This window comes from Marmota marmota, unplaced genomic scaffold, assembly GCF_001458135.2.
Source record: "Marmota marmota marmota unplaced genomic scaffold, marMar, whole genome shotgun sequence".
NCBI lineage: Eukaryota > Metazoa > Chordata > Mammalia > Rodentia > Sciuridae > Marmota > Marmota marmota.
Genome location: NW_025999932.1, coordinates 15,420,099 through 15,441,435, shown reverse-complemented (window position 1 = coordinate 15,441,435; position 21,337 = coordinate 15,420,099). Strand labels below are relative to the sequence as shown.

At 39.5% G+C, this 21,337-nt stretch overlaps 1 protein-coding gene across 3 annotated transcripts in view; it reads left to right on the top strand.

Annotated features, from left to right (window-relative positions):
* Window positions 1-21,337, top strand: part of Gpc6 (glypican 6) — a 1,056,803-nt gene that overhangs the window by 957,395 nt on the left and 78,071 nt on the right. For 2 of the 3 annotated variants that reach the window (XM_048800750.1, XM_048800752.1), the window contains exons 6-7: window positions 4,928-5,071; window positions 9,400-9,429. In XM_048800750.1, the coding sequence (XP_048656707.1) occupies window positions 4,928-5,071; window positions 9,400-9,429 (174 nt within the window). The remainder of the gene's footprint in view (window positions 1-4,927; window positions 5,072-9,399; window positions 9,430-21,337) is intronic. The other variant, XM_048800751.1, reaches the window with a different exon arrangement.

The following is a 21,337-nucleotide window of genomic DNA, read 5'->3' as shown; positions in this document are numbered from 1 at the left end:
TGCAGCTCCCTGTTTTAGAAACTTCTGTTGTAAAGAAAAGATCTTCAGTGTCTAAAATGGTATTCTTTCCTCAAATTAAAGGTGGGAGAGGGCAGGGTGACTTCCCAAATGCCTCTGAATGAATGCAGTTCTATCTGAATCATTTCTGCCTCTTGGGGAAGTTGGCAGCCACCTTAGTGATATGTCTTAGGGGTTGTCCTCTGGGTCACCAGTCTTGTGAGAAACTTCTGGGGAAACTGGGGCCAAATAATTTTAGCACTTAGCATCTTTCCCTTTGAAGAGTCTACACACCTTAGCATGATGAAGCCCTTGCAAAAGTACCTAATTAGAATTTGGCACATGAAATCGATTGCTTAGGTAACAGCTTTGAGACCCTGAAAATGATGTTCTGTGGAAAACATTTAAGAAGCATCATCCCAGCATGTTTTCCTTCACATTTCCTAATTCAGAAAGCAAAGACTTCTAGAAAGAATAGGTTAGAGAATGCTACAATTAACTAATTATCATTAAGCACTCACTTATCTAAACATTTGGTTCTGTTTTCCTGCCTTATCCACTACATTTTCTCATCACAGACTATCTGTGTGGTAAATACTATTATTATTCCCTGAGTTAGTCAGCTTTCTGTTGCTATGACAAAAAACCTGAGTAAAACAACTTAAAGGAGAAAAGGGCTGTTGTGTCTGACATTTTCAAAGGTCTCAGTCAAAGGTCTCATGACCCCATCACTATGGGCCAGTGGAGAGGCAGAACATCATGGCAAGGAGCATGTGCCAGAGCAGAGCAGCTCACCTCATGGCATCTGGAAGCAAAAATGGAGAGAGATTGCAAGGGACTGGGGACAAGGTATAACTTTCAAGGACATTCCCCCAGTTGACCTCCTTCCACCAACGAGGCCCCACCTTCTAAAATTTCCACCACCTCTCATTAGTACCACCAGTTGGGGAACCAAGCCTTCAACCCATAATTCTTTGAGGCACCTTCCAGATCTAAACATAACACTCCCATTTGACAGAGGAAGAAACTGAGGTTCCAAGAGGGCCCTCTAAATGTTAGCACAGCACTGAGTCATCCCAGCTCCTTCCATCTGCCAGCTGTCTATATACTTTCCTTGGGTAACTGCAACCAGTTTCAGAACTTAAAATTCCATCCTTGGGTTAATAATCAAAATCTGTATCTCCAGCACTGACCTCTTTACCGTCTCTCGTTTAATCTAAGGCCGTGGACTTCACATTATTTTTCTTCTGTCTCTTCTCTTATCTAAATATTGCCACACTTAAATCCCTGGGCCACCTGAACCACAAAACACATTGTCTCTACCACTGTCATAACAAACTCAGAAAAGTGAGATAGTCTCAGATTTCCTGCATAAAATCCCTTTTGTCACACACCCCGTGAACCCCATTTTTAAAAAATATTTTTTTCTAGCTAACAGTTTGCGTGCTATCTTAGTTTGTTCAAGCTGATATAACAAAATACCATAAACAGTAATCATACACAGCAGTTCCTCTCTTATAATGCCATCTGTGAGGACAGGTCCTAGTATCTCCCAAAGGCCCATCTCCTAATCCCATCACACTGGAGATGAGGTTTTGATGGACCATAGCACATGTAGGGTTAGGGTTCAGATGGGAGGTGTCCTCCAGAAGCTCATGTGTGAAATGCAAGGATGTTTAGAGGTGAACTGGTTGGGTTATTGGAGCCCTAACTTAACCAGTGAATTAATTCCCTGGTGGAGATGAACTGAGTTACAACTGAAAGCAAGTAGCTTGTGACTAGAGGAGGTGGGTCGTGGGGAACATGCCTTTGGGGTTTATATTTTGTCATGGGACATGGCACTTCCTGGTGCCATGTCCCCAAGCTTCTCCCCTCTGCCAGACTCTTCCGCATGATGTCCTGATTCATCTCAAGCCCCAAGTAATGGAGCCAACCTTATATGGACTGAGACCTCTTAAACCATAAGCCCCCAAATAAACATTCTTCCTCTAATGGCTCTTGTCAGATCTTTTGGTCACAGCAGAAAAAAAAAAAGAAAACTGACTGAAATATGTAATAAACATGAAATTGTTAACTTCCCCTTTGTAGGTTATCTAATAAGTTATATGACGGATATCTGTTGTTTAAAATGTATTCTCCATATGAGACAAATACAGGGGTCTTTAATCATCGCCAAGCAAAAGCAGGGCAAGTTGATGCTCAGGTGTATCTTGCAACTGATCTCATTAGGTTTTGCAGAATTCTAAAAAAATAGCTCCTGATCCCTGGGCTTGGAACTTCCACACTAACGGATTTTTTCTTCTGGCAGTTTTGTTTTGCTAAGGGTATGATAGAATCTCTGTTAGGGGACCTTCAAGATAAGAAGTTATTGTGACAGATTTTTATGTAGGTTTCCACCAGATTGTAGGTTAAGTGTTGTTTCCAAAATAATTAGAAGTCAGTGATTTCTTCGATTTGGATCCTAGACCCAGCAAGCTCTGCAGTGAGGTGATCCTCAAAATCCAAAGCCAACATAAATAATGGAAAGCTACTGGGCTACATTCACCAATATGTTCTTTTATAATTAGCACGCTCCAAAACAAACAACAAAAATGAAGAAGGTTTTTCTGTTATGATGAAATATTTCCCCAGAACACTAATGTCCTTCCAGATCATTCCATTTTCATTTGATTTCACTTTAACCCACGCAGCCAGATTCTTCCAGAAGAGCAAATTAAGAGGGTCTGTTAACTATTTAAGTGCCTGGCTTCATGAAGTCTCAGCAAGGCCATTCCTATTGTTTCGCCTTGGGCTTTATATTTTTTAAAAGTCAGCTGTCATTTTCCAAGCAATTCAAAATAGCACTCTCAACAGATCCCTGGAGCTCTGGAAATGTTAATGCCCTCCATCAACAACGACCTTGCCACAGGGAGGTGATTTAGGCACTAGGGAGAAAAGAGCCCACTATCTTTAGTGGGTTTACACCATCAACTTCAGAAATTGTGCGAGAGAATAATCAATAGTGTGTTAAGGCCAATCTTGAGGAATGCCAAGACAAAGTACCGCTGCTCTTCGAAATGCTGAGCTAAAGGAGAACTTCTGAATACGACGAAAGAGAAATTAGCTGTAGCGGCAAAGCAAAATGAATTGTGTCTCCAGATAAAATTTGTCATTGGGAATGGCACTTAAGGGCTCTCTGCATACTTCGGTAGAATCACATACTATGCATGGTGAAAAATGCTTGCTTTAAAGTTAAACAACAAAGAATTAAATGACAAAACTGGAACGAATGCATTGTAAATATACACATGCGAGTTAAGAATTCTCTCACATAGTCCAGTAAAGTTTACTCAAAAAGAAAAAAATATATAGCTAGGAGAAAAATCATTCCCTATGTACAAATGGAACAAACTAAAGTTAAACTTCATCAAGATGTGACTCTCTTTCTTGTAAATCCAGGCAAGGTATAATCTCAGGATATCAGGCACAGAGTGAAAAGCTTCTAAAGTAATAAAAGAGGTTCTTGCATAGTTGCTGGAGTGAAGTCACGGTGGAAAAGAACCTGCAACTAGGTCCCTAAGTTCATTACAATAAGATGCTTGATTTCCCACAGCAACCCCAATTGTGACATGAACAGCTGTCAACAAAATTAGAAGAAACTGTCATTTTGTGGATATCATCCACATGCGCTTGTCCTATTTTTACACGGTTGGCCCAGGAGAGAGTTTTCAAAGCATTCTTCCAGTAGAGGTTTTTGTTATTCAGAAGGGAGTCCCTCACAATATTTGGCCTCATAGTCTAGACATGAAATACATTTGTCTTGATAAGGCAGATCCCAAAGGGATGTTTATTGAATGCCAATTCATGTGCATGAAAGTGTCTGGGGCACAATTTGTTTAATCCTGAAATGATCCTGTGAAGTAACTATTATAATCCTCATTTTAAACACAGTCGATTCTCATTATTTGTTGTAGAAAGTCAATACAAACACTGAATTAGCAAACACTGAATTGTTGTTCCTATGGGAAGCATAAAGGTTAGGCTCCTAGGAGCCACTGGTCACAATATTATCTTCAGCCCGTCAATGCATTCTTATTCTTTGTGTCTTTGTTTAAAGATGCCTTATTTAATATATATTTGCTTGATTAATATGGCATTCATGACATTGAACATAGGTTTGCATGAAGTTTATGGAAAATATTTTCTCCACAAGACACATCACATTCTTTGTACTCAGGAGCACTACATTATACTCAGCCCTATGCTGGGGAGTCATTTAAACAGTGAAATCATCAAAACAAACAAAAAAAAGCACAAATATGTGAAAAAGGGTATAAGATAGACTACAGAAAGGATACTGACACTGACAGCAGAAAGCATTGCTTTGTTCAAAATCTGCCACAAACATGCAATTGGGGCTGCTCAGATTTCTTGCCGCTGCTATTCTATGAAAGTATTGTGAGTACCGATTTTGGGCTTACATATGAATTTTAGGGCTAGGCAAATTTGCAAATCAAGAATCTGAAAAATAATGAGGAATAAGTGTATATGGTAAAATTAAGAGTCATAGTGGACCAGTCTATCTGTCTGGGTAATTCTTTCTGTCATGTAGGTGGTTGTATGTGTTTAAATTTTAACTAAGAGTGTATTGGAGGTAAGAATTCCATGAAAATGACTTTTTTTTTAAGAGGAGACTTTCTTGACAGTAGAATGAATCGGACATCACTTTCCTAAGTTCATACACAAGTACACGACCAGTGAAAATTCACATCATGTACAACCATAAGAATGAGATCCTAAATAGAATAACTTATACTCCATGTATGTATTATATGTCAAAATACACTCTACTGTCATGTATATCTAAAAAGGGAAAATTTTAAAAAGTGAAAATAAAATAGAGGAAACTTTCTTTACGTAGATTTCTTTACCTTTCTATGGTTCTCTCCAGGTCTTTCAGGGATGTGGCCAACCCAAACCTGCTCCGGCTCTCAGATCTGCCCGATCAGCTCCTGAAAACTTTAATACACGTTTTAGGCCCTACAATCCCGAGGAAAGACCCACTACTGCTGCAGGCACAAGTTTGGACCGGCTGGTGAGTCCTGTGGGATAGATGACCCTTGTGGGCACTTTCTGTCACCAAGGTCATTTGTTCATTCTTCTAAATAGATTCTGGGATTCTAAAACAGTTTGGTTGTGAAAGTCATCTCATTCTTTTTTTCTGCTCCTGTTCTTAATTTTAATATTGAAAAGTAATAGGACCTCTCTTTTAGGTAACTAATTAGATTAAGAAATCTTAATAACGATTAAATCCAACGGAGCAGTGACCAAATGTTCAACTTCATATTTCTTCTGAAATATTAATTTAAAAACTGAATTACCAATTCTTCCAGAGATATAATTACAATAGCATATGTCTTATTCATCTGCTTCGCTTCATTTCTTAAAAATGATTATTCAACTGATACAATGTTACTTTATAAGACTTCCTGTATGCAAAGTTGCCTGTTAGAAAGTTCCTGCCAAGAAATCCTAAATTAAGGTTATACCGTTTTTTTCTTTCTTATGTCTTTAAAAAGGTGGAATCCTTAGAAATAATCACTTTTTGAGCCATTTAAGTATGTTTCAGTGACTGAATGGTATCTATCGTTAAGAGCAATTTACTTGTAGAATACAACCATAAACATAGTAAACACAATTTTCTGAATGTGTTTTAAAAAACCAAATTTGGCATAAAAAATTCAAAGCTCATAATTTCAAAGAAATACTGCCTGATTATTTTTAATTCAATTTCTTCAATTTATAGTACTATAAACAGTTTATATACCTGTAATTGTTAGTGCTGCTAATGTTTCTTTGCCAATTATCTTGATGTAAAATTAACAGATAAAAACCTTAAGGTCATAAAGCATTTGAACCAAATCTGATTGTGCCATATAAACACAGATCTCGAGGGTTGCAGATTATGAAAATTCTTTTATTAGTTGCTGTTATAAATTACTTTATGATTTGAGTTAATATCCTTCTACAATGTAGAACTCGTAAGATTAAATTGGTTGCGTTTGGCCTTGATGTAAGTACAGCTGAGCATTTCCCTCTATAAAAAAATCAAATGTGCCTACAATATAAAGGACTATGCATGAAGTTTCAAAATGAAGGGGTAGGTATAGTCATTCACTGTTATTAATTTATTACCAGTTATTGGCAAATAAAATCTTCTTCAGTGTAGGTTCTGGAAAAGGTACCATATCTATAATCACTTTGGCATTCTATAGTACCTTGCTTACAATTTCAGGAAAAGTTTAAAATTAGTCACCATTTTTTCTTTTAAATAGTCGATTAGATTCTGCCCAACAATTAGCTTATTGTTTTAAAGAATGGTGCTTTTCCTTAGATTCTACTGTTTGGGATGTGCTTTAAATTGCTTTGTGTATTTCTCTAACCAGAAGCACAAATGGTGAGTATAGGTTTGGTTCTTTTTCTTTCTTCCCCCCATTTTAGTTGACTCTGGATTTAGTCATTAAGAGTTAAGGCCTTTCAGCATTTTTAAAAAACCCAATTTAAGAACTGGTGGGGTACAAGATGAATAAATTTTATAGTTCTGATTTACAGCATTGTGCCCACAGAAAACAATACTGTATTATTCACTTTAAAATCTGTTAAGAGGATAGATCTTATGTTAAGTGTTCTTATCACAATAAAATCAAATAAAAAAAAAACTAGGGTCCATTATGTACTTGGTTGAAATTGCATTTAATTTGAACAAGATAAAGATATCTATATTAACTAATGAATTCTTTTCACTTTGAAACAGCATAGTTCACTCTTATCCCCAAGAGAAATTAACACCCACCCTTAAACTCTTAGGGAAGTTGATCAAGAAAAATATATTTCTCAGAACAACAATATTAAGCACCATTGAAGGAAAGCATCAATGCTTTGGGAGTTTCACATGATGTTTAAAAATCTAATAGATATGAAAATTGGAATTTCAACCTTTTATAGAGGAACTTCATTGGTAATCTTCAAAAAACTCCCAAATGAAGGGTTCTTTAAGAGCACTGACAAATAGCAAACTGATCTTCTATTTTATTCACCCTCCAAAATATGTTCTTATTTTTGGTGGTTGGGGCAGGATACCAGGGATTTAACCCAAGAGCACTTGACCACTGAGCCACATACCCAACTTTTTTTGTATTTTATTTCGAGACAAGGTCTCACTGAGTTGCTTAGTGCCTGGCTTGAACTTGTGATCCTCCTGTCTCAGCCTCCTGAGCTACTGGGATTACAGGCATGTACCACCACACCCAGCTCTAAAATGTATTCTAATCAAATTTTTTTCTTAAAATAGTTGATAATGGTTGATTATCCAACCATAAAGAAAAGCCAAGGACCAGACTCAGTACGTAGGTATCCAATTAATAAGCCAATTTTATTCCCAAACATATTTTCCCAACTATTTCCTCATAGGTGTGAGTTCAGGCTATGTAAGTGAAATTGGCACTTTTATTCTTTTTTTTTTTTATTATTGAATTAAATTCTAATCCCTTCCTAATTTGTAAGAATCAGCAACGGCCAGCTATAAGCCTACCTGGAGCTCAGCTTTCCTCAGCTCTTAAGAGTCAGAAGCTGTTTCTACATCAATAGAAGCTACACCAAGGTTATTCTTGAGAAACAGGAGCCGGGCCTGAAGCTAATATCAGAGTCTCCATTTGTAGCCCCTGGCTCCCCCAAGGCCTTCCTCCCTTTAAGGGTTCGGTAGGTACAGTTCTGTAGAGTAGGAAAGTAGAGTGATCCAACAGTCAGATATGATCATCTTCGAGGAGCAAGCCATGGGGAAGGGGCCAGATGGGTCTGTTCTCCATTACAGCCCATCTCAACTGTTTATAAACAAGGCTCAGGTTACCTACTGCTGTTTTAATTTTTCCCCTGAAAAGATGATTCCTGAATATTTATAAGAAGCATGTGTTCCAGAAAAGGAGGATAATTGGGAAAGATTTCTCTTACTATCTCTGTTTCAGCAGATAAAATGCTTCAGAGGCCAGCATCAAAAGAATTCTATGATGACCTCAACTCTTGGGCCAAAATGAAAATAGCATAACTAAGGCTTTGGAATGTCACTTCCTAATACCATTTAAATGAGTACCTGTGGTATTGGCTGGGATCTCTTGGTGACTCTTCTTATATCTATTGTCTAGCTACTTTTTATGTGAATTGTAATTTTCAGGACTGTTTTAGAAATGAAGCTCCCAACCCTAAGCTGCTGTTAAAAACTTATATAAAATAATTGAAAAGAAAACTCTCTCTTAAAAATGCATCAATTCCACATTTAGCCTTGTCTCATATGTATAAGGAACTTGGAAATTCTTTTATATCACTAGAAACATTTCCATTTGTTACATGGCCCTTAAACACTGTCAAGGTCACCCATACCTTTCAAACTCCCCTAAAGTGATCTTTGTTATCTGAGAATGAATGAACATGTTTATAAATTCAGCTACTGATAGAAAGTCAGCACATCTGAAAATGTCACACTTTTATTTTCTGTTAAGAGGGTAGATCTTAGGTTAAGTGTTCTTATCACAATAAAATCAAATAAAAAATTTTTTTAAACATTTTTATTAGTGCAGTATAATTGTTTACAATGGTGGAAAATATCATAATCTCACTGCCAACAGCTATGATTTGTTACAGTGTTAACAGATCCTGTTAACACACTGGTCGTAGCATCATGTGTCCCTTCCCTGCTGCAGACACTCACCTTAACCCTCTTCTGCCCCAGCCAGAGGTTAAAATTTTTCAATTAAATAGGTCAGAGGTGATTATTTGCACTCAGAAACAGATTGGCTCTCTTCCCTTTTCCTTAATTTTATACTCTGATGTCTCTTAAATAATTTGATGGAAAACTATGATATTTTACGAAGTTTCAATTCACTGGACATATTGAGTGCAAAAATAAAGCACACAGAGGAGTTTTGAATTTTCCTCTCCAAAAGGCAATTATTTGTACAGCTCAGAAAATTAGAGCACAATGGGTTGGAAAGCTCCCGAACACACTTGGGCAGAGACTCTCCGTGACTTCACTTTGGCTCCTATGTTAAAGCAAAAAATGTACTTTAAATGGTATCCCTTAGAGGCATATATGTTATAAAAGTAAATTAAAAAAAAAAAAAGCCAGACTTGGAAGTTAACTAACTTATCACATCAGCAATAATTTACAACCCAGAAAATCCCTGTGGGTATTCCACTCCTACTGTGTGTGCAGTTTTCTTGAATATTTGACTGGTGGTTCCAGGGGAATTCAGGGCGGGGATGGGTGGGATGCCAACCTACAAAGCTGACCTTTATACCTGTGCTGTGCTATTGTGTATAGAATAATCTCTTTTTCTTTTTCCTTTAAATGTGTTTCCTCTTGCTTCCCAGAGGACGGTGTGGAGGACAATGCAGGATAGTGTAAGCACTGGTCTTCTTATTCTTCCTCTCATGCCCATTTGTCTTTGTGCAGTCATTCTGGAGTGTTCCTGAGAAACTCCATCTCTGCTCTCCCTTTCCAAATTCTCTGGAGTGCAGTGAACAAGGCACATGGCCAACTTGTTCAGGAGTTTCCTCTCTGCTTGGTGTTTATGGTTAACAACCATTTTGGTATTCTTTCCCAGTGGCAACATTTTCAATCTAATCTTTGTGTAAGCCTAGCTCATTTGGTGGCTGATTTAAATTCTATCCCAATGTTCAGAGCATTGTCGTCCGCCTGAAAAACTAGCTCTTCCCTGATAGAATATATTGCCCTTTTCTTTTTGTGCTGAGCGAATAATTACCTCACTAATAATAAGAACAAACCAACACCAGCTCTCATGCATAAGGAGCTAATTTTTCCATTAGCTGGGACATAGAGAATTTAGGAGGTTAAGAAATAGTTTATGGTATAGGCTGTTTACTCCTTTTAATTTCTACTTGAATTTGCTAAATTTTTTAAGAGCATCCAGGGAAGGAGGATTGGATATTATTTATTTGAAAACGTTTGTATTAGTTAACTCTTAGTTTATCTTACTTGACCAAATTGTTATCTAGTCTGATTTTCACAATGCCATCCCATGATAATAACACTCCTTAATAAAGACTTGTACCCTACATGGCATCATGAACTCAGGAGAGAAGATGACTGTCACCTGAGGGGCACATATTTATTCATGCAGCACAACTGTGACATCATGGAGCTCATGTCTGCCTGGCCTTAAATCCAGGCAGTGCTAATAATGCAGTGTCTAAAAATCACTTGTTTCAAAAGGAAATTATCCCCTGAGTAGTATTCCATTCATCATTCCAGATCTCTGAGCTGAGGGCAATTTGGATGAGGTAAGAAAGTTAAAAGAGGTAAACCTGGAACAGGAACATTCTGGAAGGGAAGACCTTGATAAAGAGGCAGGAGAGATAGCTGGCCAAAGGCGTCCTGATGTTAAGTGAGAGTGGGAGGACTTGTCATGGCTGAACAAATAGGGTTCTGCTTCTTAGTTTTAGGCGATAGCTAGAATAGCTCCAACTCAGTGTCTATACCTGCACTTCCCAACACAGTTCCTCAAGATCTCCATATTTCCAGCAGATGAGCTAGTCTCCTTATCTGATGGTTACTTTGATCCTCATAGTTTTCCCCAAGGCTTCCTTGACTGTACTGAAATGAATGCAAATCAAACTACCATCCCCATGTTTGCTAGACTTCCCTGCTTGCCTCCTTTATCCAGGTCAAGAGAGGTGGGGAAAATGCTCTTTTGTATATGATTCTTCCAAAACTAACCACACTTCTAAAATTCATTGATATGCTCAGTGGCAAAAAGTATGTTGTTAAAATTATTGCATGAAGGCTTAAGGGCTTGCAAAATACCACCAAGATCTATGTTTGTTTGTTTGTTTATTGTTTCTATACAAAATAGATGAAAGAACTAACATTCTAGTATCATTTCCTGTCCAATGGTTATTAAGAGTTTCAGAGTAAAATGCTGGTCATAAACACGTTCTCCTATGCCTCTTTGGGGCCATTTTGGTGTGATTTAGGACATCTTGGTTGTAAGGATTGGGGAAACTGTCTATTGTTCATTTTAAATTGCCATGGCATTTCCTTGTCACCTCAAAAGAGTCTGCATCCGGCTAGCTCCACTATTTTGCATTTCAAAAGGATGTCAGGCTGTATTTAAGAAACTGCTTTATTATCTAGAGCTTCAGCCACCGTTTTTAGGTGAAACTGATTATTTCCCACATTCTATGACACAGACAAACACACTGACACACACACACACACACACACACACACACACACACACCCTCCTCCTTCGCTTGGCCCGAACAGCAAAAAGTAAAACTTCCATAACAACAGTAAACCAGATTCTCCACTTTAATTAGTTTTCTAAAGATAAATGGGTCAAAGCCAGATTGGCTTTCAGCCTCTGCTGCAGCTGAATAAATTATGCTCCATTCACCCCAGAAAACAAATGGCTACTGCTCTGTCCACTTCAGATTGTAAACTGTATGGTCTTGCCTGAACCTGCTTTATCTATTTGCTGCAAAACCCCACTGGGACACCCCAGTTTCATTTTCAATGAACCCTTGGTAATAACAACAGCAAAATGCAGTGAGCTTTCAAAGCAGAGAGGAAAAAAAAAAAAAAAACCTTAAAACCAAACCACCCAACTTATTTGGTCTCGGTCTCTGCTCTTCTCCAGGCTGCATGAGCAGCATGTGGTGGCAGGGACGGTTGCCTGTCATAGGCTCCTTTCCATTAGGTGGCTTGTGGTTGATGAGGCCCAAGTGGGGAATATCATAAGACACACATATAAAGTGATGGCTTATCTCCAGGACATTCTGCTTATTCCGCGGGCTTGAAGGATGCACAAATCTAATTCAGGGGTATGCGCTGCGGGAACCTGCAGGAAATGCCTGCTCCTTCTCTGGGTTTTTCAGCTCTTACCCAACGGACAGTGGACTCTTTTTACCTCCTTGGGAAGCTCTCCTTTCAGGCATGTGGAAGAATAGTGGGAAGAGAAGGGGCATGGACTCTGTTTCGGCTCAGGCAGAGTTGTTTAATTGAATGGAGTTGTATAACATGGGGACAGAGAAGATAAATCACAGCATTGGCTGCATAACTTCCTGGGAGATGCTAAAGCCCATTCCACATCACCGCTTTAAGACACGTCCAGAGAATCATGAGGGTCTCAACAATGAAATAAAAACATGCCACCTATTTTTAAGAGCTAAAACTTTTGCACAATTTATATTAGGTGTAAGTGGTCTGAAATCATTTGGGGAGTCATTTACCAACAAAATCATTTTCATCTCTGGGTTAAACTCTCCTTTGTCCTCATAAACATTTAAGCAAAAGCTTTGGTGAGCTCCATGTCATAAAAATGAAATGTTACACTTTCAGACCCAAAATGGGGCTATTACAGATTTATATCTGTTTTATAGGGTGTTGATATGCTTACTTTCTCCTTCAGACTTTTAAATTTCTTTCGTAATTCCTAAACTTCAGCTAAAACCCAAATTGACACATTCTATAGTTATCAATCAGTCAACAAACATATTTATTGAGTTCTTCTCTGTTGCAAAGCACTTAGTAAAACTAGCTGCCATGTACCATCTACATCACAGCCCATTCTTAGTGCTAGTGTCATCAAAAGGCAAGGGATACCATTTGCAAAAGACATGGCTTTTCAAATCAGTTATACACGCTATGTCTCCTCCAGGGCCAGTACTTCACATAGAGCTTCATAAACCACTAGCATAGAGTAAATAGGAATTTGATTTTATATCTAGATAGGCTGCACCAAAAAAAATGTAGAAAGAATATTAACAAATGAATAATCATTGACAAAATATGTAAATTGAAAGCATTAAACATCTGTAGCATCCTTGATATAGGCCATGTCTAATAGCCCATTTTCCCTTCTTAAGATAGAACTTTCTGCCTGATTCTTGAACGAATTAAACAGAAACTTTCTTGTCAGTTATAAACTCGCCAGATGAAAAAGTCCATCTGCACTCTCGTTCACAGTATATCTGTCCTTTATTGAGCGATGTAATTGGTGTTTCAGTGAGTTGATTATGAAAATCTGAATAGACAAACCACAGTAAACTGCTCAAATCGTACCTTTTAAAATATTTGTTCGTGTAACACATCAGTTGACATGGATATTTTATTAAATTACTGAACAGCTTAAAGAACCCATTCCTTATCACAGAAAATCTGCAGTAATTTTTCCTCCGAGCTGTCTGAGACATTTGCACCACAGCTCCCAAATGTGATGTTCCTGCTTAGGAGAGATAGAGCTGAAGAAATGGGGCATTTCATAAATACCAGTTTTGATGTATTTGCTGTATAATCAATCAGACTTTAACCAACTCTGGAGCCTATGGAATACATTTGAAAGCATTGGGAATTTGGCTATTCCCATAACATACTTGGACACTCTTTACTGCTAGCAATAAACCTCAGGCATAAACATTGTAGGGAAAACTAGATGAAAAGAAACCCCTTTGAGTGAAAAGTGACTTCCCTTCACAAGGTTTAAAGGTAGAAAAAGAAATCTGTGATACACAATAATTTTATTAGGTAAGCTCATTCACAGTCATCATCGTCAAAGGCCCTGACTTCATGGATTTTTTTTTTTTTCTTACACCCAAAAGACTGGCCAAACCATTAAAAATAAAAAGCCAGGTTGGTAGAAAATGAATGAACCAGGAGCAGAGTGGATTCATTCTGTTGCTGGTTAACAGCTAATTCTTTGGCAGTTGGGTTTGTGTAATATGTTTAGAAGCTTTTCCAATCTGCATTGGTCTGGATGGGCCTGAATGGACAAGGCTACATTTATATAAACAACCCCCAAAAGGCAAACAGTTAATTCTTGTTGGTGTCAAGTACCCATGGTGGGTTGGGTGTGGGTTACTTATGCATGGTTGTCACCCTTGCTCCAAGACCTCAGGCAACACAGCAGCCATTAGTTGGAGCTTCACCCATCACAGGGGAAGGGGGAAAGGTGGCTGTTAATTCTCCACCCAGAAGGGGCCCATCACACTGTTCACATCTCCATGGCTGAAGCGAGTCCCATGACCGCAGCAGCTTTCCTGACCCTGTGTGTCTCACACACAGAGAAAACACACATGTGGGTTAATGGTATTTTGTTGACCACAAACAGTGTGGCCAAGTCAAGAGTTTTAAATTTTAAAAATCTATTTCATCACACTTTCCAACTCTCAAATCTTACATGAAAAAGAACATAAAACAAATGTCACTCATTCACTCAACAAATATTTATTGGCTCTGATATGAGCCAAGTATGGGTAACCAGAACGAATGTAATCACAGAGTTCATATGCCTGGACAGATGACAGACAAAATTAACTATAATTTAAGTCAGTCCATGCACTGGTGAAGATTGTAACACAATGAACTGACCTTTTCATGGGCCTTTGAAAGAACATTAAAATAAATTTCAGAATCCTAGGAGAAATCTTGAGTCCTTATTACAAAAGGAATGTCTACATGGCCTTAGTAAACCAGCACCTTCTTCCAAGTCAGGTGAATTTTTAGCACCAGATGCCTTTTAAGTCTATCTGAGCTTTGAATTCAATCATAATTCTATCAGATCAAAGTTTGGAGTAGAAGTCCAACCCTAAATCTGAAGATAATGTCTCAAAGACAGACATAAAAGTCATTACCAATGAGTAGAAGAAATGCAGCAACAGAAAAACAGAATGAGCCAAGACTTCTTTTATTTCTGGGATTTAAATGTCTTTCAGATTCAGGCAATACATGTTTTAAATGAGGCTTCGATGTTGCATATGGGAGTGTCACTTTTGTGTGACCTTGTGTCCCGTTTGCTCAAAAAAAAAAAAAAAACATGTTTCTGCTCTTCTCCTTTCTGGGTCAACCTAGTTGGAGCAAATCAAATTGTTCTCCCTTTCTCTCTCTTTTATACATCATCCTTCAAGATCACCAAGAATTCATGTTAAGGAGCCTGCCCTTGTCTTCTTTTACAATATCAGTTTATTTCTGAAGAGCGTTCATGAAGGAGAACACTTTTTACAGGTTAATCAGGGAAATTGCACCCACTGACAGTAACAGCAAACTTATCGATTCCTGGACGTCTCAGGAACGTGTGTCATTGGCTTCTGCGTGAAATGATTTGCAAAATCCGAGAGCTTTGATTCAACTCAAAGAAAAATTACAATACAAATTCATAAATTATTTATGTGTAATGAGGCAGGAATCCAATGACTTTGTAAGTCTTATTCTAAGGGATTTTGACCTCAGAAAACTCCCCAAAGCAGCCGGCATTCATTTCCGTGAAAAATACTCATCTCCGCACTTGAAAAGCTGAGCGTTTCCTTTGCTTACTCTTTGCAACTCCTTGAGTGCTAGAAGAAAAAAAAAAGGGCTTGAACAGCTCTGGGAAGAAAACAGAGACTGCACACTGCCTTAATTGATCTCCTCACATAAAATCCAAAAACCCAGAGGCTGTCTTTAGTGCAAGACATGTCCGCACGAAAATGTTTCCAGTTACTTGGAAAAAATCAAATCTTCTTTATACAATAGACTTCAAGGGACAAGGACGATTTCATTAGACTTTTTCATGGCGAGGGTTCAAGTACAGGAATCCTTGTGCTCTCTTTTGTTAAGGCTTCTTGACAAAGTAAATAGAATCAGGAGCTCTTGATAGTATTTTCATTAAATATAAAAAGTTTCCTTTTTCTATGATTTTGGGGGTGAGACGTAAAATGAATGTTGAGGAATATTTTTTGATGAAGCTGACTTTGGATGACTTTGGTCATGATCTAACGAGGAAGGGTCTTTTTTTTTTTTTTTTAACTACCCTCCTATACTCCTTGGGTCCGTTACAAAAGGTGGAATTGTTACACTTATTTACCAAATCACAGGTGAAGATTGCTACTTTTATGTGAATGTCTGTGATGCATCCCGCTTTGTTAAATTCAGGGACAGTTGGCTGTTATAAATGAAATATGACCAGCGAGTTCCAGGACCTCTTTCTCCTACATCTTACCCTATCATAACCATTACCCTCCCACAGAGCAATCCAGGTGCTCTCTGCTTAATGGAAGAGAGGGAGAAGATGGGACAATACCATCCTTTCCCAAACAGTCCCCAGCCTATGCACTTTCCTATTTTGGCTTTGTTTTGGTTTGGGGTTGTTTTTGTTTTTGTTTTCCTACTTGGTCTCTCAGAGACAGATTCCACAGGAAGATAGATTAACTTGTCTCTCTGTATAGCTCTATTTTTGATATTATGTATTTTGAATTTCTATTTAGAGTTACAAATTTCTCTTCCATGTGAGTCAGAACTTTCTTCATGGTGTAGTGAGTTCCTCTGTTTTAGTCAGCTTTTTCCTCACTGTGACAAAAAGACCTGACAAAATTTTAGAGGAAGAAAAGTTTATTCGGGGCTCACAGTTTCAGAGGTTTGAATCCATAGATGGCTGGCTCCATTGTTCTGGGCTCAGGTGAGGCAGAACATCAGGGCAGGTGTGGCCAAGGAGGAAATCAGCTCAGGACATGACAACCAGGAAACACAGAGAGAGAACTCTACTCTCCACGGACAAAATACATACCCTAAAGGCACACCCCCATTCCTGTGACCCACCTCCTCCAGCCGCACCTTCCCTGCCTACAGTTACCACCCAGTTCACTGATTGTGTTATAATTCTCATCTTCTGATCATGTCACCTCTGAACCTTCTTGCATGGTCTCACACTTGAGCTTTGGGGGAACACCTCATATCTAAACCATACCACTCTGCAAGTATTGTTTCAACTAATTCTCTCCTTCTCTGCTCTTATGTCATAACTGATAAGCATGTTTCACTGACTCACTTAACCTTGTTTTGTCTCTTGCTAATATAATTTATCTATATCCTTTTCTGTGTGTTAAATCTCTCTTCTCTTATAGTATTTTCCATTAAATCCAACCACTGAGTTTTTTTGTTTTTTTTTATATTTATTTATTTTTTAGTTTTCGGCAGACACAACATCTTTGTTTGTATGTAGTGCTGAGGATCGAACCCGGGCCGCACGCACGCCAGGCAAGCGCCCTACCGCTTGAGCCACATCCCCAGCCTGCAACCACTGAGTTTTTAACTTCGATAACTTTATTTTTCATTTCTAATATTTTTTTAAACATTGGAGCCTGTGTTTAGTCGTATGTTACTGTATTTTCTTATTTCCATATTCTCTTTTTGCATTTTTAAACACATGTATTTTAGACTTTGTGCCTGATACTTCTAATATTTGAAGTTCATTGGTCTCATCTAGTATTTTTGCAGAATCTTGATCATAGTGTTTTATTTCCTTGGATGCATTGTGTTTAGTTTGTTCGTGTTGGTTTGGTTTTGTAAGGGTATGTGTGTTTACATGCCTTGGAACTTAATCCGTAGAAAACCTTCATGGCCTATGTTAAAGGGGATTTCTCTTTCATTCTTGCACTAAGAAGAATGGGTTATATGGTAGGATAGCAATATAGGCTTATCACCCAGGGAAGCCCTGCTTTAATCTCCTGTCATTTATCCAACCCTACACATCAGTTAAAACCAAAGCATAAGGCCATCTGGGTCTGGGTAATGTCCCTAGGTCAAAAGCCAGCTTCATTACTCTGGTTTTGTCTCCTGGGTTCCCATTTTCAATTAGCTTTTGGCCTTTAAAGATTTCTTTCTTTGTTATTTATTTGTTTGTTTGTTTGTTTGTTTATTTATTTATTTTTGGTACTGGGGATTGAACCCAGGGGTGCTTAACCATTGGGACACATCCACAGCCCTTTTTTGTATTTTATTTAGAGACGGAGTCTCACTGAGTTGCTAAGTGCCTTGCCGAGTTGCTGAGGCTGGCTTTGAACTCGTGATCCTCCTGCCTTCCGAGTTGGTGGGATTACAGGGGTGTGCCAACACGCCCAGCCTTTGAATATTTCTTACTTGCTTGCAAACTCCTGGATTCCTCTAAAATAGCTTTCTATCTTTTATGTGACCATGTTAGTTTATTCTAGCAGGAGCATCAGTCTGGGAATGCAGTTTTCTATGCCTTCCAGGAAATGTATAGATGCTCACGGGGTAACTTTCCCTTCCAACTGTGTGTTAAAATCCTTTGACTTGTTGAAGCCTCACACCAGTTCAGATTAGGGCATCAGAACAGTGACTTATTCGAGTTCTATTTCTGATGAGTATTCTAGGATGCCCTGGGTCACATGGTGGGTGGTTCTGTCAGTTAGTACTCCTATAGTTATGCAGCCTAAAACCACAAAGTCCACCACCCCATCTCAGTAGCTCCAAACCTTCCTGGCTTCAGCCCATGGATTCTACTCACCATGGGAGCAAGGTTTCACTCCAGGACCTGTGGGCTCCAGAACTTCTGCTGATGAGTTTCTTTGATGGGTGATTTTAACTAAGATATGTATGTACAACCAGAGCTTCTGACCTTCAGAAAGGCAAACTCAGATGCACCCTTCATCTTGTCTCTTTGTTGGCACCTAGAGAGATCCTCCTCCATGTACTTACCAACCCAGGCAGATCAGGAAAAGAGAACAGCAAACAGAGCAGATATCTCCCTGGGATATCTGGCGGTCATCAAAAGCACCTCCCATGGGCACTGGCCTTGCACGACTGCTTAATCCATTGCTTCTGTAGAATGCTAGACTCTAAACTATGGTGACTACTATAATTTCAACCTAATTAAAATAGACCTTTCATAATACAGTCATGCAAACCTCAACGGCAGGGATATGTTCTGAGAAACACACCCTTGGGTGAGTTTGGCGTTGTGCAAATATCACAGAGTGCACCTACCCAGACCAGCATGGTACCAGTCAATCACTGCAAGTTTGCTGCCAGCATTGCACAACATCCTTTTCTATAGTAAACTTTTTTAATAAGTAAAGAAAAAAATCACCCTGAAATAACAATGTAACGTATCGTATACTAAATACATAACTAGCAACATGGTTGTTTACTGTCACTCTGGAGTACTGTGTACTGCACATAATTGTAAGTGTTGCTTTTATACCACAGTCAGCACAGTAGGTGTGTTTACAGCAGAGCCACCAGAGGCATGTGAGGAATGCTTGAGCCACAATGTCACCAGGCAGTAGGAATTTTTCAACTCCGTTATAATGGTCTAGGATCACCCTTGGGTATTTGGTCTCAGTGAAGTTCTGTTGTGGGTTGCAGGACCACTTGCTCCAACAGACCACTCAGATGTCTATCTAGGCCAAAATTCTGGATGTCCTGGACTAGTGTTGATACATGTGAAGTGGACCCTGGACCAGAGCTCTCTCTCTCTCTCTCTGTTTCTCAGACACCAAGAGATGAATAGGCCTTCTTCATCACACATTTCTGCCATGATGTGCTGTGCCACCACAGGTCCACAGCCACCAGGGCCAAGTGATCATGGACTGAAACCTTTCAAACCATGAGCCAAAACAAACTTTTCTTTCTTTTAAGTTGATTAGCTCAGGTGTTTTCTTACAGCAGTGGAAAACTGACTAACAAATGTGCCTGCTCAATAGGCTGGCATGGCATACAAATGTATTCCATTTTTTTCATTCATCCAGTTATTCATTTATTCCCTGCCTCCTACAGACAGGGGCAAGCACAGGTAAAGAAGGAAAGGAGTTTGGGGCCCCACAAAACCTGCCAAGGGGTCTAAGTGAGAACTGTGGGACTGAGACAGAAGTTAACCCCACCCAATTTAGCTGTGCTACTCCTATACATTACTTCCCCCACCCAACCTCACCCTGTGTGTGGGGACTCCACCCCACCCTCTAGGTGCACACTCCTTTCAGTTTCCACATGATGCGGCATAAATGCTGAAGCCAAGGCTTTGGAAACACAAGCAAATTCTGACTGTGATGGTGAGGGATTCTTCATCTCATCTTGTTTTCTGATCTGTAAAATGTAATGATAACATAAGACAAGGTGCACGAAGCTCTAGCTAAGCCTTGTCTATAATATTAGTGGTGATAATAGTGATAACAATGGTCAATTAGGCTTGGCTGCAATTATTAATCATATTAATAAGGAAGAAGAACATTCCTGTGCAGTTATTAGATTTCAGCTCTTCAGTGGGACCTGGCTCTACCACTCCACCTGCAGGTACATGCCTTGGCCCCAGCCCTTGGTCTGTGCAGAAAGTGGCCAGTTCGATTTCAGGCTTCAGCGTTGCAGAGTAGCTTGAGTTCAGCCAGTGGATGACTCGTCATCACAGACCAGAAGAGAATGGCAGTCAGCAAACTCTGGCTTAGGGCATTGTTGTCAAATAAAGTTAGCAACCCTGGAGCATCTGAGATACAGCCCCATAGCAAAATTACACTGGAGAGTCCCAGGGTGCACGTTTAGAGACCTGATAAGAGGCACACGCACGTTAGATGAAAGTACTTGGAAGGATGCTGCTAAATGGATGAAAATGACCTGGAGGAGTGATGGGGTGCAGACATGAAGGACCACCGCTGAAAGCAGCACCTGTCCCTGGCTCCCAGCGTCACTGAGGGCTACCGAAAGGCTTCATAAAAACATTCAAGCCAGGCTGGGAGAAACACTGGCAGAGGACATGAAGAGTCCAAATGAGGTGGCAGAATTGGATGTGAAGGTGAACGGCATTTGAAACAGCCTCCCTTTAATGTGAGCCTTCACTTGAATGTGAGCACAGGCACAAGTTCCCAACTGTATTTAACTCTGCAATGATCAGTGCTCACAGAGTGGATGTGACGTTGGGAATGGCAAGAAGGAGACAGAATCTTGCAGCTATTTTTACCCTCCCCGTCTTGACCTCTCTCCTTTTAAAGTAAAACGACAGATAGGCACAAAGCTAAGCTTGTGGTTTGAAGATGAGGGACAGAAGACCCAAATAACAGCCCAGGTTTCTTCCTTCTCCTGGATTTGTGTGAACCAAATTGTCCCACCTGCCGATCATACAAGACTTAGCCTATTTCCTGATCAAAGCTAGATTTGCCTAACAACCTCTTCTAACAGAGCAGATAATTGCAGGGGCGCTCCTCCCCTCTGTGAAGCACCTTGGAATAGTGGGCTTCTCACAGGCTGCCTCGTGTGCCAAGCCTGAAATGACTGGAAACAGCCATCAGATGGTTCCCTTGAGACTCCCAGGGCTCCTTTGCTGGTTCCCAGGGGCCTGATGCCACAGTCCATTGGTGCCTGTGGTTTTTTGACCATCGTCAAAGGTCATCCAAGAGGTGAACAGGCATTTTACTGGGTTTACGGCTATTTTGTCCCTTCTTTCTTGGCCGCAGTACTTTTGTAAGATCCTCTGCTTGGAAAAAAGAAGAAGGAGAACGAGAAGGAAGGAAGGAGGCAGAAAGAAGGAGA